The sequence below is a fragment of the Eretmochelys imbricata genome, chromosome 7 (assembly GCF_965152235.1).
Source record: "Eretmochelys imbricata isolate rEreImb1 chromosome 7, rEreImb1.hap1, whole genome shotgun sequence".
Lineage (NCBI taxonomy): Eukaryota > Metazoa > Chordata > Testudines > Cheloniidae > Eretmochelys > Eretmochelys imbricata.
Window position 1 is genome coordinate 63,061,658 of NC_135578.1, and position 14,798 is coordinate 63,076,455.

The following is a 14,798-nucleotide window of genomic DNA, read 5'->3' on the forward strand; positions in this document are numbered from 1 at the left end:
AGCAACATTCAAATACTTGGGCAGCACCATCAGCCAGGACAGTGGAACAAGCCAGGACATTTAGAACAAAATCAATAAAGCCAGGAACACCTTCAGGAGCTTAAATATAGTCTGGAAATCAACAAAATACAACATCAAAACCAAACTCAAAATTTATCAGGGCTGAGTACTTTCAACACTACTTTATAGTGCAGAGTGCTGGGGAATGAGAAAGTATGACTTGTCCAAAGTGCCTTCATTCCATACAACCTGCCTCAGAAAAATCCTCCATATCTTTTGACCCTGAACAGTCTCAAACCAACATCTATTGACACAGTGCAGCCAAGAGGATCTGAGCACCATCATTGCCAGGAGGCATTAGAGATGGATCGGTCATGTGCTTTGGATGGAAACTGATTCCATCACCAGAGTAGCAATAAGATGGACACCTGAAAGCAAGCAAAAATGAGGCTGCTGGAAAACAACATGGCAAAGAGCTGTGGAAGCCAAGCTGAAAAATCTGGGGTACAGCTGGTGAACCATTGAAAGACTTGCCAGAAACAGACAGGAGTGGAGGAGCTTCATTACTGCCCTAAAATCCAGAGATGTAATAAGAACATGATGGTGATGATGAAAGTGACTGCAGAAGGGTAGTTAAATGTTTTCATATTATTCCATTATACTTGACTGGTGAAGGACCTGAGGTGGAGACTTTAAATTACCTGATCAGATTGCTGTTTGGGGGCGAGTTTGGCCCCTGGTGAAAATTAGAGAAGTCTCAGGACTGCTTTAACTTCTGCCCTGTTGCACAGGCTCCTAAAGGACTGTTCCAGCTGATGGGATTCACTGGAGAGCTTTTGGGCTCTAGATATTCTCTTTCATCCTCAGGCATATCCCTGATCTGACCTCTATGCTGGTGGAGCAAGAGTGGGTGGTATAGAGCTACCCTATGCCATTGAGGGGATTCTCTCTACACTGGGCGAATAAATTAAGACTCCCATGAGCAAGATACTTAAGCAGGTGCCTAATTTTAAGCATGACTTCAACAGGACTACTGATGTAGTTAAAGTTACTCGTAGGCTTGGATCAACCAAATTGCACTTGCCCGTGGACCCCATCTCAGGGGGGCCCTGGCCACTGAGGGGAGATATACCCTGTCAAGGTTCCTCCCCCACCCTGAACGCTAGGGTACAGATATGGGGACCTGCATGAAAACCTCCTAAGCTTATCTTTACCAGCTTTGGTCAAAACTTCCCCAAGGTACAAAATATTCCACCCTTTGTCCTTGGATTGGCCGTTACCACCACCAAATAAATACTGGTTACTGGGGAAGAGCTGTTTGGAAACGTTTTTCCCCCCCAAATACTTCCCAAAACCTTGCACTTCCTGGACAAGGTTTTGTAAAAAGCCTCACCAATTTGCATAGGTGACCACAGACCCAAACCCTTGGATCTGAGAACAATGAAAAAGCATTCAGTTTTCTTACAAGAAGACTTTTAATATAAATAGGAGTAAATAGAAGTAAAGAAATCCCCTCTGTAAAATCAGGATGGTAGATACCTTACAGGGTAATTAGGTTCAAAACATAGAGAATCCCTCTAGGCAAAACCTTAAGTTACAAAAAAAGATACAGACAGAAATAGTTATTCTATTTAGCACAATTCTTTTCTCAGCCATTTAAAGAAATTATAATCTAACACATACCTAGCTAGATTACTTACTAAAAGTTCTAAGACTTCATTCCTGGTTTATCCCTGACAAAAGCAGCATATAGACAGACAAAGACCCTTTGTTTCTCTCCCTCCTCCCAGCTTTTGAAAGTATCTTGTCTCCTCATTGGTCATTTTGGTCAGGTGCCAGCGAGGTTACCTTTAGCTTCTTAACCCTTTACAGGTGAGAGGAGTTTTCCTCTGGCCAGGAGGGATTTTAAAGGGGTTTACCCTTCCCTTTATATTTATGACATACATGTCTGGGTCCAGGGCATCATGTTGTGAGAAGAGGGCCCCATCTGCACAGTGGGCCAGAGTCAACAGCCCAGAAAGGGGAGCTGAACCTGCCCCGTGGGATAGGAGCCACTGCAGGGTGGGCTCCCTATCCCTCACCCCCTGAGATTTGCCAGGGACAGGACCTGTTCTCCCTCCCTCCCCAGGGCTTCCCATCCCTGGGGATAGGGAGTGTGGAAGCAGGAGGGAGAAATTGCCATAGTTTTGTGGGGCCCCTAAACTCTTTAATCTGGTACTGGTTAGGTGTGTACTTAAGTACTGCCTATGCTGGCTTTGTGGAGCTGCTTTCCATCGGTGGCTCCTGATTTGGCAGTGTTTGGCAGCCACTTAGCACAGGTGTACATGATTACACAAAGGGCAAGGCAATGGAGAAGCAGGCCAGAAGTGATTTGTTGATTACTTATGTATGATTTTTTGTGTGTATTCTTGTTCTTAACATGTTAAATACAAATGCACTCGGAAAAATAAAAAAGAGAAATAAAAATTTGTAAATTGTCCTTAACCTATTTGTTCTGAGTTCCCTCCAGAATAGCCAGAGGAAAAGGAGACAATGAGACTGTAGTGAAGAAACAATGCCACAGCTGTATCTACTATACTTCCTGATGTGGTTAAGAGACAGAGCAGCAAGTACATTATTAGTTTCCACTGTTTCACTGAATGAACAACAAAGACAGTTTTGCAGAGTGGCCCAAAGGGGTGCACACAACTTATATTCCCCTCTCAACCTGCCCATGGTTTCTGCAGAAGTGATCTGTATCACAGTTTCACAGCAACTGCACCTGGGCTTCCCTTCTGTGGTCACTTTCAGGCTTCTACCTCCCAGCCATCACCTCTCTTGAGCAGGGACCCCTGCCTCACTCCTTCCTGACTGGGGAATCTTTAAGGCTGCAGAGTTCTCTGCCTACATCTCCAGCAAGCCAGACTGTCTAAACAGCCCAAGACTGCTTTTTGCTTTCTCTCTGAAGCCTATGAACAGCGCAATTGCCAGCAGTTATAAATTACCACACTGCTCTTTCTAAGCAACTTCATTTATTCTTAAGGTGAAAGCAATACACAGTAAGCATATTACAAACAATAAGATAACCTACATGCATGCTAACAACTTTACTAGCAGCCACCCCAACTCCATCCTTGGGTAGGTGTCAGTCCTTCAAATCCACAGCTGGGTTTTCCCTCTGGTTAGAAGTTCATACCAGGACCCAGTCTGGGCACTTTAGCTGTTTCTTCATATAGCTTGGACTTTCGATCTTCAGGCACAGGAACAGGTAACCAGCAGACAGTCACTTTCTCCTGAGGGCATAGCTTCAACTGGCTAGGTTTTTGCATAACTAGAGGTGGGGACTTTGACTTAACCTCTCGCTAGAGATTCCCCAGGAAATTCATTTAAGATTTATTGTCCCCAAAGTCCATTCTTGCCTGGCACATTTTCAGTATAGTCCTGTTAACTCCCAGGCCTCACATCTGTCATATTTCCCTCTAGATAGGTTATATACAATCTTGGCCTACAATAATACATAAATTTTTAATTTAATACAGCTGACTCCAAAGAAACCAACTTATTTCAATAAGGTTTTTCAAAGGATATGACAGGAACTTGCTATAGCTGTCACACTCGGAACTATAGATTGTCAATAGAGAGGCAGAAGGGAGCAGTTTTTAAAGGTATTTAGGCACCTAAAGATATAGATAGGTGCTGAGTGGTATTTCGAAAGTACTTACGTACCTATGGGCATTAGTTGCCTAGGCACTTTTAAAATTTCCAATAGGCACCTGTCTGCATCTTTAGGTACCTAATTGCCTTGAAAAATCAGGTTCTAGATCCTTACAGGAAGCCTTCAATATTACTATTCCATCCAATCCATTTTTAGCGATGCCACCCATCCCACAGGGGTAGCCCAGATTTTCGTGGGTCGGTTTCTGTAAGGACTAATTTGCCATGCCTTCATGAGAGAATTCCAAATGTATTTCTGGTAGGATCTTATTAAATGCAAACTAACGACAGTGTTCTCCAAGGACTAGCTCCAAACTCTATTGATGACTAACACCACTACAGTGGCATAGGCTTTTACTCTAAAATACAGTGGGATTTTTCATTATGACTTTCAAAACCATCTTGAAATTGCCCCAAATTACTGAATTGGCTGGGAGCTCCCACTTCTCCTGGTGAAGGAGGTAGGGGAGGGAATTTGAATCCCTGACAACTGTCCATCGTCTCTGCTACCACAGTGGGAGAACAAACCAATCCACCCTGGACTTGCAGTGCTTCTTTCTCAGAGCAGTCCTGGGGATGGTTTTTGTGTGCGTAAAGCAGTTCTCTAAAACATTTTTTGCTAACAAGTAGCTAGCCTCGGGGATGCTGGGACCCCTGTTGTTGGCGGTGGTGGGGTGGCTAGTGGCTGATTTTTGGCAGTGGGAGAGAGTGGCTGTGTTTTGGGGTGGGGGGAGAGTAGCTGGGTTCTTCTGCATTTTGAAGGTGGCAACCCACAGGGAGCCCGCATCTCCCTCAGCTCAGCCCAAACTCGGGGGGAGGGGCAGCGCTACCACCCCCGGCTCCACCTGCCGGTAAGGGTTTTGTCAGGGCGAGCCCGCCAGCAGGTCGCGGGCAGCCCCTGTGAACAGAGCCCGGCTTTGCATTGCAGCGCCGGTCCGCAAGTGCAGCAGGCAGCTGCATGAGCAGAGCGGAGCCATGCTTCCGCTCGGGATCAGCTGACGAGTGAGGAAGTAGCAGCTGCAGCTGCTGAGCCCTTAATAGAGGCAGAGAAAGAAGAGCTGAGTGACTGATCCCCCACTCCCCCAAAAGCACAGCCCCACTGACTGAACCCAAGCCCTGCAGCTAGCTACAGTTCCCCCTGTCCCAAGAGGGTTGTAGCTGAGGGGGCATAGCCCAGGCCGTGTGTAGTGTGCAGAGATGGCAGGGGTCGTGGGAAATGGAGCTCAAGTAAGTGTCTGTGTCCAGCTGTTTGCAAACCCAGCAGTAGCACTTTTGGCGGGTCTTTCCTTTTCTTCTGCAGCGTGCGTGTGTCTGGGTCCGTCTCTTCAGGGCATGTTTTATTTATAGCTGGAGATAGCCCCGTGTCTGGGGATGTCTTTACTTGTCTCCCCCCCCCCCCGCGCAAAGAGCTCGATTTATTTATTCATTTCTGCTGCCTCTTATTGAGCAGAGAATTGCCCCTCTTCCCCACCTTGTCTTTCCTTTAACGTGGAGAGTCTGTCTGTCTGGTGGGGGTACCAGGCCTGCCTGGCTATTTTTCAGTAACTTTAAAAAACAAAACAAAACAGACCCTATTCCTCCTTAGTTGCAATTAATGGTGCAAAGGGCATGTGGGGGCTGGGAGGCGCTATTCTAGAGAGGTTAAAGGTGAATCAAACCTTTGGAGTCTAGTTTTTACTTGTTCAGTGTCCAGGCAGGTTAAGTTACTGGAGGGGAGGAAAATTGCTTTACCTACTTGCTTTTTCTGGGGTTAGACTCATGAAGTTTACCTTCACTTTATACTCTAATAAAACTTATCATTTACTTTAAATAAACTCTTATGAACCTAATTGCCTGCCCAGGTGTAAATACAAAATGGTTTTACTCCTGAGAGGTTGTTAGTATGCTTCTCTTACATGAAAGACCCATAACTTACAAATGCTACAAACTCCAAATTCTCCCCCTGCCCCTCCATTCGATAATGTATTGTTTCTTTAATTGTTGTATTTACAATAGATACGTTTTTAAATGTGTTTCCATGGGGAGCACTTAGCATGTGTTTCAGATCGGATGTTGTTCATGCAATGGCAGGTGAAAACTGTGTTTGTTAAAATAAATAAATCACATCACATGCAGCTGTTGTAAAATTAAGACACTGGATTATTGCTTCTAAAGATCGTTTACTGGCCACACCTATACAGTTCTTAAGTATTATTATTAACCACTTCAGTGCAGCTGTATGTTTTTCTGAGGCTTTTCCACAGTCTGTCAGTACATAGATATACAACATGTATCCATAGTGCATACAACATTTGAAAAGGAAATGGTACTAAGGCAACAAAAGGGAAATAACTTTTATTGTGTTTTGTGTCTCTGTAAAACCACTGTTACTTGTCATTTTACCTGAAAAGGAAGCTTCCCTTTCTGCAGCTTCTGTCAGGCTTTGTAATGGTATATTGTCCCGAGAGCTTAAGAGTTGGGAATGAGTTTATGGAGTTTTTCAGATAATAGAAAAGCCTATAAATAAATAGGTCATGGGTTCAGTTTCACCCAGGCTGGTAGTGTTTGAATGTCCTTAGCTTGTGAGGGCATCTTTTGACATCTTCAGTTGGTGTAAATTGTCATCTTCTCCATTAGCTTCAGTGACAATTTACATCTGTTGAGAGAAACCACTACCACTTTTGTCTTCAGTGGGACCCAGACTGTCAGCCAGGTTTGAATGGGTCACGGAGAGTGAATAGTCCTTTGACCTTTTGGAGGATGAGGTGTACAAAGAACATAAATCCTACCGCAGGGGCTGTGTGCATGGAGAGAGAAAGCTTATATTATTATTTATTGATATGTATAATTTTTTATGGATGATTAGAGGGCTCTCCTGTTCCAAAATCACTAATCTCTTTAAAGAATAAATGAAAATTGGGGGGGGAATGACTAAAATGTGGTCACTATGCTTACTTTTAGCAGAGAAACACATGTTCTTCATATGTATAATGTCACTTGCTTATGGGGAGACTTTCAAAGGGGAGTAAGGAACCCAACTTCCATTGCTTTTCTGTGGGAGTTGGGCACCAAACTCACCCCTTTGGCTTTAAATCTCCCACTTAAGAATTAGTGTCTCTTTTTTTGTCTATGACCTTTTAAAAAAACAAAACCAAACACCTATTATATGAAAGTACTGCATCATTGTACCAAGAGTGCTTCACGGCTAAACGTTTCTTTAATAGGATCATTCCTTTACAGATATTTTAGTTAAGCGAATTCCATGTATTGCTTCTAGAAATGGTGATTATGCAGGCAATTGGTTAACTTTGCAGCCGTTGTAAGAAACGGCTTCTGTGGTCATTGTGGTGTGCTGTGGCATGGAATGGATGATTCCTCCTGCCCTAGAGGCTGACAATATCCCTTCTAAACCAAATATTTTCTTAATTTGAATGTGTTCCGAGTGGTATGAAGTTTGTTTCAAAACATGACTCTCTTTCAGACATTGCATATTAACTACAATGTATTTTTAGTATCTGATTCTCTCTTCAGGATACTCAATTAACAGGAGAACATATGGGCTTCTAGCAGTATTCAGGATAATGCTCAACTGACTAGTAACACTCTCCAGATGTATACTTCTATGGCAGTGAGAATGCATCAGTCTTAGTATGTATCATCTTTAAATTTTATGAAAAATCCTATTTGGAAACATTCTTCCTGGAATGAATGACATTGTATTGAGTGTAACCACACTGCTCACAATGCAAAGTCATTGTAAAATGGTCACATTAAAGGTAACTTGCGTCATACTCTTCAGTATAGAAACTATGTGAGGAAAGAGGGGCAAGTGAAGCTAGTGACGGCGACAATGTCAATTTAAAATGTGTGTTTAAAAACCCCAAATTCTTCCCTAATTTATCAATAACTATAATGGTGTGAAACATTCACAATAAAACCTGAACTCACATGCAACCCACCTTATTTGGGGTTTTGTTATAAACTTTCTAAACTTGGTCCAGGTTGGTTACCCCATATAGGGCACCAAACAGCTGTCAGATAGTAACAACTTTTGGTTATAACCAACCCTGGTTTTGGTTTGAACTAGAAAACTAGGTATGGAAGGCTCTGGACCCAATTACTGATCCTCGGCATCTTCCAGTCCCCTCAACCTTGTTGGTCTATAGGATATCTGGAGAGCAGTTTTTATCGATGGTAAAAAGCCGTCTTGTATCCAAAAGAGCCAAGGAATGAGACTTGGTCACTATGGTGCTCCACTCTATCTAGGTATTGCAGTGGGCTGGACAGCCACTATATATTTCAGTATCTATGAGCAATGGGAATGTTGAGGGACCAGTACTTGAAGGCTGATCCTTACGATGAAGGAAGTGGGGACGGGAGATTTGGCAGGGACAATAGCTTGTATTGCTTCCTGGTAAATTGCTTTGAGCTGGAAGTAAAAACAATTCTGGAGAAATTTTATTAATACATTACTGGCATTACCATAGCACCTAGTAGTTCTAGTGATGGATGAGGATCCTATTGTCTAGGTGTTGCCCTTCTCCATAAGCAGTTTAATCTATATGTTAATCTGGATTTTTATAGTGAATGTCAATACCGCCTTTCGAGTGGTTTAAAGTCTTTTCGGGAAGCATTCTTCCCCTGATGTTGAGTCCTGCTGCAAGGTGTGGCACTCAGGCAACTAAAATTAAGTTGAGGGAGGGGGAAGGGAAATTCCTCACTGAAAAAGTGAGTTGTAATTTAAAAAATAATTTTTTTTAATGCAAGAAGCTGCTTCCACTGTGAATATGGTGAATGGTCCAGAATTCACTTTTATGTCTCGGGTATGGAATTTCACCCTTGCCCTGAGAAGCTAGTGGAAATGTAAGAAATTTCACCTGCAATCAGATTTGTGAATAACTTTTTAGAAAGCAACAATTGAAATTTTTTTGTACAGGTCTGTGAACCAAAGTTTCCTGGGGATAATACTTTATAAAGGTGCTTGGAGGCTTTAATTAATGTTCTTAAATTCTTGGTAAGACACTGTGTTAATAATATAATACTTTGCACTAGCATAATGTGAGCAGAATGTGTTGTCTTTACCCAAGATAGATTTGACTAGGATACCGAAGTTTAAGATCCCTTCTGTTTTAGAAAGAATGCCGGATGATCCTGAAGGTAGTACAAATACTCAGGAGTTCACCATTCTTGAGGTATCTTGCTCCCGCCCTGCAAAAAATGACTGGGAGAGGAAGGGCAGAGTCTAAATGACACTTATTCCCATTAATTTTAGGAACCCATCTGGTTGCCAATACGTAGGCTCCACCAATACAGAGGCTAAAGAATATGGAAATGTCATCACACTTTGAGAGCATGCACTCGGCCTAGTCAGAGAGAGGTCAAGAGTCAAATCTTCAGATGGGTTGAGCAAATTAGACCTTCAGTGATTTGCCTGAGGCCACACAGTGAATTGATGCCAGAGCTGGGATTAAAATAGAGATCTTCTGAGTCTTTTACCGTGTCCACTAGGCTTGACACCACCAAATTCCTCTTTTATTTCTACTACTGAAATTATCCTTCACTTGCTGTCCTGATCTCTTCTGTGACCTTGGTGGCAAAATTATAGTATACATTTCACCTCAGAGATGGCTGCGTTTCAGTGGTGGATTGACTCGATCATCTATTTATTAAAATGTCTGTGCATACGCATGTATCTTGTAAAGAGCTTTATGGCCCTTTGGGATGAAAGGCATTATACAAGTAAGACATATGCATATAAGAGATTTTATTTATTTATCTGTTTGTTTGTTTTGACGAGGGCTTCCAATATTTCCAAGTCATTAGGATGTCAGCTATCCAAAGAAATCACTTTTCTTCCTCCTCCTTGTAGTTGTGAAAGGCAAGTCTTTGTCTTGGTACTAGAATTTATTGCAAAAGCCATGATGAAAGAAGTCCTATGAAGAAGAGGGAAGAAATTGCTAGGCTGAACTTTGAGGTCTCTATTTTTCAGCTCATGTATTAAAGTAAAAATTATTTCACTGTAGTCAGCTATCTTCCTCAGTTGTAGTTACTGAATAAGAATGAATTAAAGGGGATGCAATATTGTATTATCAGATTGAAGTTGTTTTAAGGGATTTGTAAAGGCGAAGAATACATTGGCAAGTTGTCCTTTAGGGTCGATTATATTTCAGAGAACATATTATCAAAACAGAACATGAATTACTTTTGTTATTAATTTGTTCCTTATCTGGAATTTGAAAGGTTTGGCATTTTGTAGACCAACTGTAAAGGGGACTCTAACTTAGCATTTATATCACTTACAATTAAATATTGTGATGCCCAACTAAGCAGCAAGTTGTCATAAAAGGCAGGATTCCAGCAGTGCAAATCTTACAGATGTCAGCTTTTATTTTTTTCATAATTCTATTGATTTTTTTAGTAGCTAGTCAGGGTTACCATTTCCCCGGTGTAAGTGACTTACTGGAGAGATGATCCAGCATAGATCTAGAATTCGTTACAGCTAATGTATGGCATTCCTGTTTTATTTTAGTGGGGATTCTTGGAAGAAATAAGACCTAAGACTTGAACCACAATTTTTGAAGTGTGGCAGGATATATAAACATTGCCATCCAACCGTGTGGGAGTATTGTGGAGGTATCGTCGGCCAGTTCATCCTGGCTCAGAGACAAATCCTAGTAGCCTACACGCTTTGCTACCAACAGTTTCTCTAAAAAAATATATATATATGATAAACAAGGACGTGGTGTTGTCCTAACACAGGACTGTGAACCAGGAACTTCTCAGGGTTTAGCTTCGTTTTGTAGCTGATTTGCTATGATGTTAGCTTCCTTACTGGTCATTGGCAACTTACTTGGCTTTTCTGATGTTTCCAAGTTATACAGATAGGGATAATATCTGCCTCATAGAGGAGATGTGAAGACTGACTGACTGTACGGTGCTTTGGAGATTCTGGCCTAAATTCTCAGAAGTAACTAATGATTTTAGGTCAGGCACCCAAAAGGTGATGAACTGAGATGTATCAAAGGACTAAGAAAGCGTTGAGCCTTCTGAAAATCAGCTCTATCTTAGGTGCCTCAAATTGGGCACCCAAAAATCCTTATTCACTTTTGACTAGGTAGGGTAAATAATTAATGGGAGTGCAAAATATGATAAATTACTAACATGTCAAGGTAGGAAATCCCAACCCAATTTACATTCGGCTATGAATTAATAACTGTTAAGCTGATCATAGCAGGAGAAAACCGAGACTCTGGGTGGAATCCATAGCACTGAAACTGATGTAGCTTGTAAGGTGACAGTGACTGTTGTTTTATTTGCCATGTCATTAGATCAATGAGAAAAAGCAGTATGAGAAACTATAAATTGTTCATTTATTAAATATTTCCTCTTCTTAATTTGTAGGTGTCCTACATTAGTCAAGATTGCAAAGAAATTCCAGAATTTCTAGGAAGAAAATATGGAGGTATTGCAAAAAGGCTAGACCTCAGTTTCAATTTGTTAAGGTATGTGACAATGTTTTGGTTTCTCAAGTGCAGTATGAGCAGAATTAGGCTGTGCCTCCAAAAGTGAAATATTTTCCACTTTTTCATATTTTTAGTTGCTATGTGTATATTCTTTCTATTTGGATAAGGATAAAAAAATACATCAAATTGTCTTAATTGTTATCAAAATACATATTGCTATTTTAAAATAGTGCTACTGTTTTTATAGACCTTAATCTTCTATTTAGCATGTTTAATGCATGTGGAGGAATAATGAACTGGTCAGTCTATCAAAAGCTTCTAGCATCAATCCAAATAATACATAATGCAAAGCGTGTATTGTTTTTATTTGCTCTTTTCTGGAGAACAAGCAAAACAACATTTTTTCTGTGGAAAAAAATGGAGAATGAGTCCAACAGTGCTTCACCAGTAGCCAAGTTACAAGTAAGTGTGCTCTCCTTGCATATTTACAGTTGTGACCTTCAAAGTTCTGGGATAGTGTGTTAAAATGAATTCATACAATCTAGGCATATATCTATATATATTTATTTTTTAACTCTTAAAACAAAACTATCCTCATGGAGAAGGCCTCTAAAATTTAATTCAACATAGAGAATTCCATAGGATTGTGCAAAAAACCTATTGAAAGGAGACATTTTTCTTTAACCTGCATTGAATTTTACAGCAGTTTTGAATAAAACCCTACGGACTCTATCCTTAAGTTTTACTGGCTGTTGTGTAAAGGTTACGCTTTCCAAAACTGGAATTCCACAGTTTACTTTGGCATAAGCAGGCTTTTTTCTCCAAGTGTGGTAATGGTCTTATTTCCATGGGCTTCAATTGGAGCAGACCCTAAGCCTACTTTTAAAAATTGTCAGTTGAAAGCAACACTGTAGTATCTTGTTCTTCTAATAGATAAATTAAAAACAGTAGATAACACTTATTATAGATACCCTGTTCCACTGTAAACTCTGAAGGACTGATAATGATTTCAGATACGCAAGAGATAGTGGAGCAAAATAGGCATTGAAGAACAGTCTGTGCATTGTAAATACTAATGACTCTTTTATAATCTAACATGCTACTTCCTTTCACTGACGGGGACGTCCTCTAAACCAAAACAAACTGTGAACATAAAACACAAATTGGCTAATAGGCTTGTACAGAAACTTCTGCTGCTTCTTCTCAAAACACTTCTAGAATTCCTCATGTACGTGTGTTTAATGCTTAAATAACAGGATTACTCTTCTGTTGTTGGATTTACCGAAGTAATGGACCTGGACAAAGAATTTGTTCTTTGTGTGTTGTGCAAGATTTTGAAGAATAATTCCTTTCAAACATTTAGTTTATGCCTGAAATATTTAAGCAGCACTCGTTTGTAATGTAATCTGAAAGAAGATTTTAACAGGAACAAAATGCACTGAAGTTGGCAAAGCATTTGAGGGGGGAAAAACCCCCTCACAATACTCTTGAATAGTATCCTCACTAGGAGGGAAATCCTTTTAGGTAAGAGGGAGAAAATAGATGGTAGACCTCAAATGGACTATGAGGTAAGTATGTTACCCTAAAATCTACCCATTTTATTTCCTCGCTCACCTTTTGATCTAGGATAGTGACACTTTGTGATACCATTCAAAAGGCTTAATCTTGCAGTGGATGGAATGAAACAGTAATGGCTAAAACTGTGAGGACAGTTGGCTGCTTGCAATGGTGGAAATTATGGCTTACGTTGAGAAGGAAAATGGTTTCTCCTAGTCACTTCTGGCATTAATTTATTTTAGAATCGTAGAATATATTGGGGTTGGAAGAGCCCTCAGGAGGTCATCTAGTTCAGTCCCCTGCTCAAAGTAGGACCAACACCAACTAAATCGTCCCAGCCAAGGTCAGGCCTTAAAAACCTTTAAGGATGGAGATTCCCTAGGTAACCCATTCCAGTGCTTCACTACCCTCCTAGTGAAATAGCGTTTCCTAATATCCAGCCTAGACCTCCCGCACTGAAACTTGAGACCATTGCTGCTTGTTCTGTCATCTGCCACCTCTGAGAACAGCCTAGCTCCATCCTCTTTGGGACCTCCCTTCAGGTAGTTGAAGGCTGCTATCAAATTCCCCCACACTCTCCTGTAGACTAAATAAGCCCAGTTCCCTCAGCCTCTCCTTATAAATCATGTGTCCCAGCCCCCTAATAATTTTCGTTGGCCTCCGCTGGACTCTTTCCAATTTGTCCACATTCCTTCTGTTGGGGGGGAGACCAAAACTGGACGCAGTACTCCAGGTGTGGCCTCACCAGTGCCGAATTTTAACAAGAGAAGAGAGAGAGTAAGGTTCCCTTGTTTATTACTCTTTGAACCAGGATAGAAATGCAAATTCACATACTTGACACATCATATCTCAAGTGCTGATTGTATCATTATAGCATATGTGACAGGGTCGGGACAGATGGCTATAGGAGAGTGATAGAAGGCAGATGTATTAGCCCCAGGTTGAGTAGGTCCCTCTTCCCTGGGTAAAGTAACAGGGAAGGGTTCAGAACACTCAGGAACCTTCTGGAAACAATTAAGACAGACAGGCTGATTAGAGAAGCTGCTAGAGTCAATTAAGGCAGACTAATCAGGGCACCTGGGTTTAAAAAGAAGCTCATTCCAGGTTGTGGTGTGCGTGTGAGGAGCAGGGAGCAAGAGGCACTAGGAGCTGAGAGTGAGAACGCATACTGTTGGAGGACTGAGGAGTACAAGCATTATCAGACACCAGGAAGAAGGTCCTATGGTGAGGATAAAGAAGGTGTTGGGAGGAGGCCATGGGGAAGTAGCCCAGGGAGTTGTAGCTGTCGCACAGCTGTTCCAGGAGGCACTCTAGACAGTTGCATTCCACAGGGCCCTGGGCTGGAACCCGGAGTAGAGGGCGGGCCCGGGTTCCCCCAAACCTCGCAACTCCGGGTCAGACACAGGAGAAGCTGACCTGGACTGTGGGTTCACGAAAACGGCCAAACTGAGGGCTGCCATGAATCTACGAGGTGAGCAAATCTGCCAATAAGCGCAAGACCCACCAAGGTAGAGGAGGAACTTTGTCACACGTAAGACAGAAAATGTGTTTGTGGAAGTTCATAGCCTTAAGTGATGTGCATTTGGTGGGGATGTCATGGGCTTTGGCTGAAGTAGTTTTAAACAGTGAAATCTTTTCATCCTACTTACCAAGCTTCATTTGCTTGAAGAACTGACAATGCTGTAGTATAGTGAGGTATTTTCTGATATAATAATAGTGATCTTATTAGAAAATGTAAAAAGCCTGATTTGGTCTCCTTAAAAGCCATTTTTTGGGAAATGGGGAAGAAATGATAAGATACAGAAAGTTTCTTTATTGATACAGAGGGATTTAGTTTGATTGGGCGGGGGGGAGAGAAACAGTTGGTCCACGGAAGACTGGGATGGTATTGCATCCAGTCAAGGGATCATAATAAAAATTGGGGGGGTTTGTGTTCTGCTGGCAGTTTAATTTTATTTCTGTCTTGTAATTTATGGCCGAGTGCTTTCACTTGGGATAGTCCTCCCTTTTTTTTCTTTTCTTTTTTTTTTTGTATACAAATCTAAATAACCGTTCTTGAACTTTGCATTTTGACCATTGAGAGGTTATTGTATCAGAAAAGGAAAC

General features: G+C 41.5%; 1 protein-coding gene across 1 annotated transcript in view; it reads left to right on the top strand.

Annotated features, from left to right (window-relative positions):
* Positions 1-4,874: 4,874 nt before the first annotated feature.
* The window catches only part of LRMDA (leucine rich melanocyte differentiation associated), a 935,990-nt gene continuing 926,066 nt past the window's right edge, over positions 4,875-14,798 (top strand). Inside the window, exons 1-2 of the mRNA XM_077823336.1 lie at positions 4,875-4,920; positions 11,074-11,174. Of these exons, the coding sequence (XP_077679462.1) occupies positions 4,891-4,920; positions 11,074-11,174 (131 nt within the window). The 5' untranslated portion in view covers positions 4,875-4,890. The remainder of the gene's footprint in view (positions 4,921-11,073; positions 11,175-14,798) is intronic.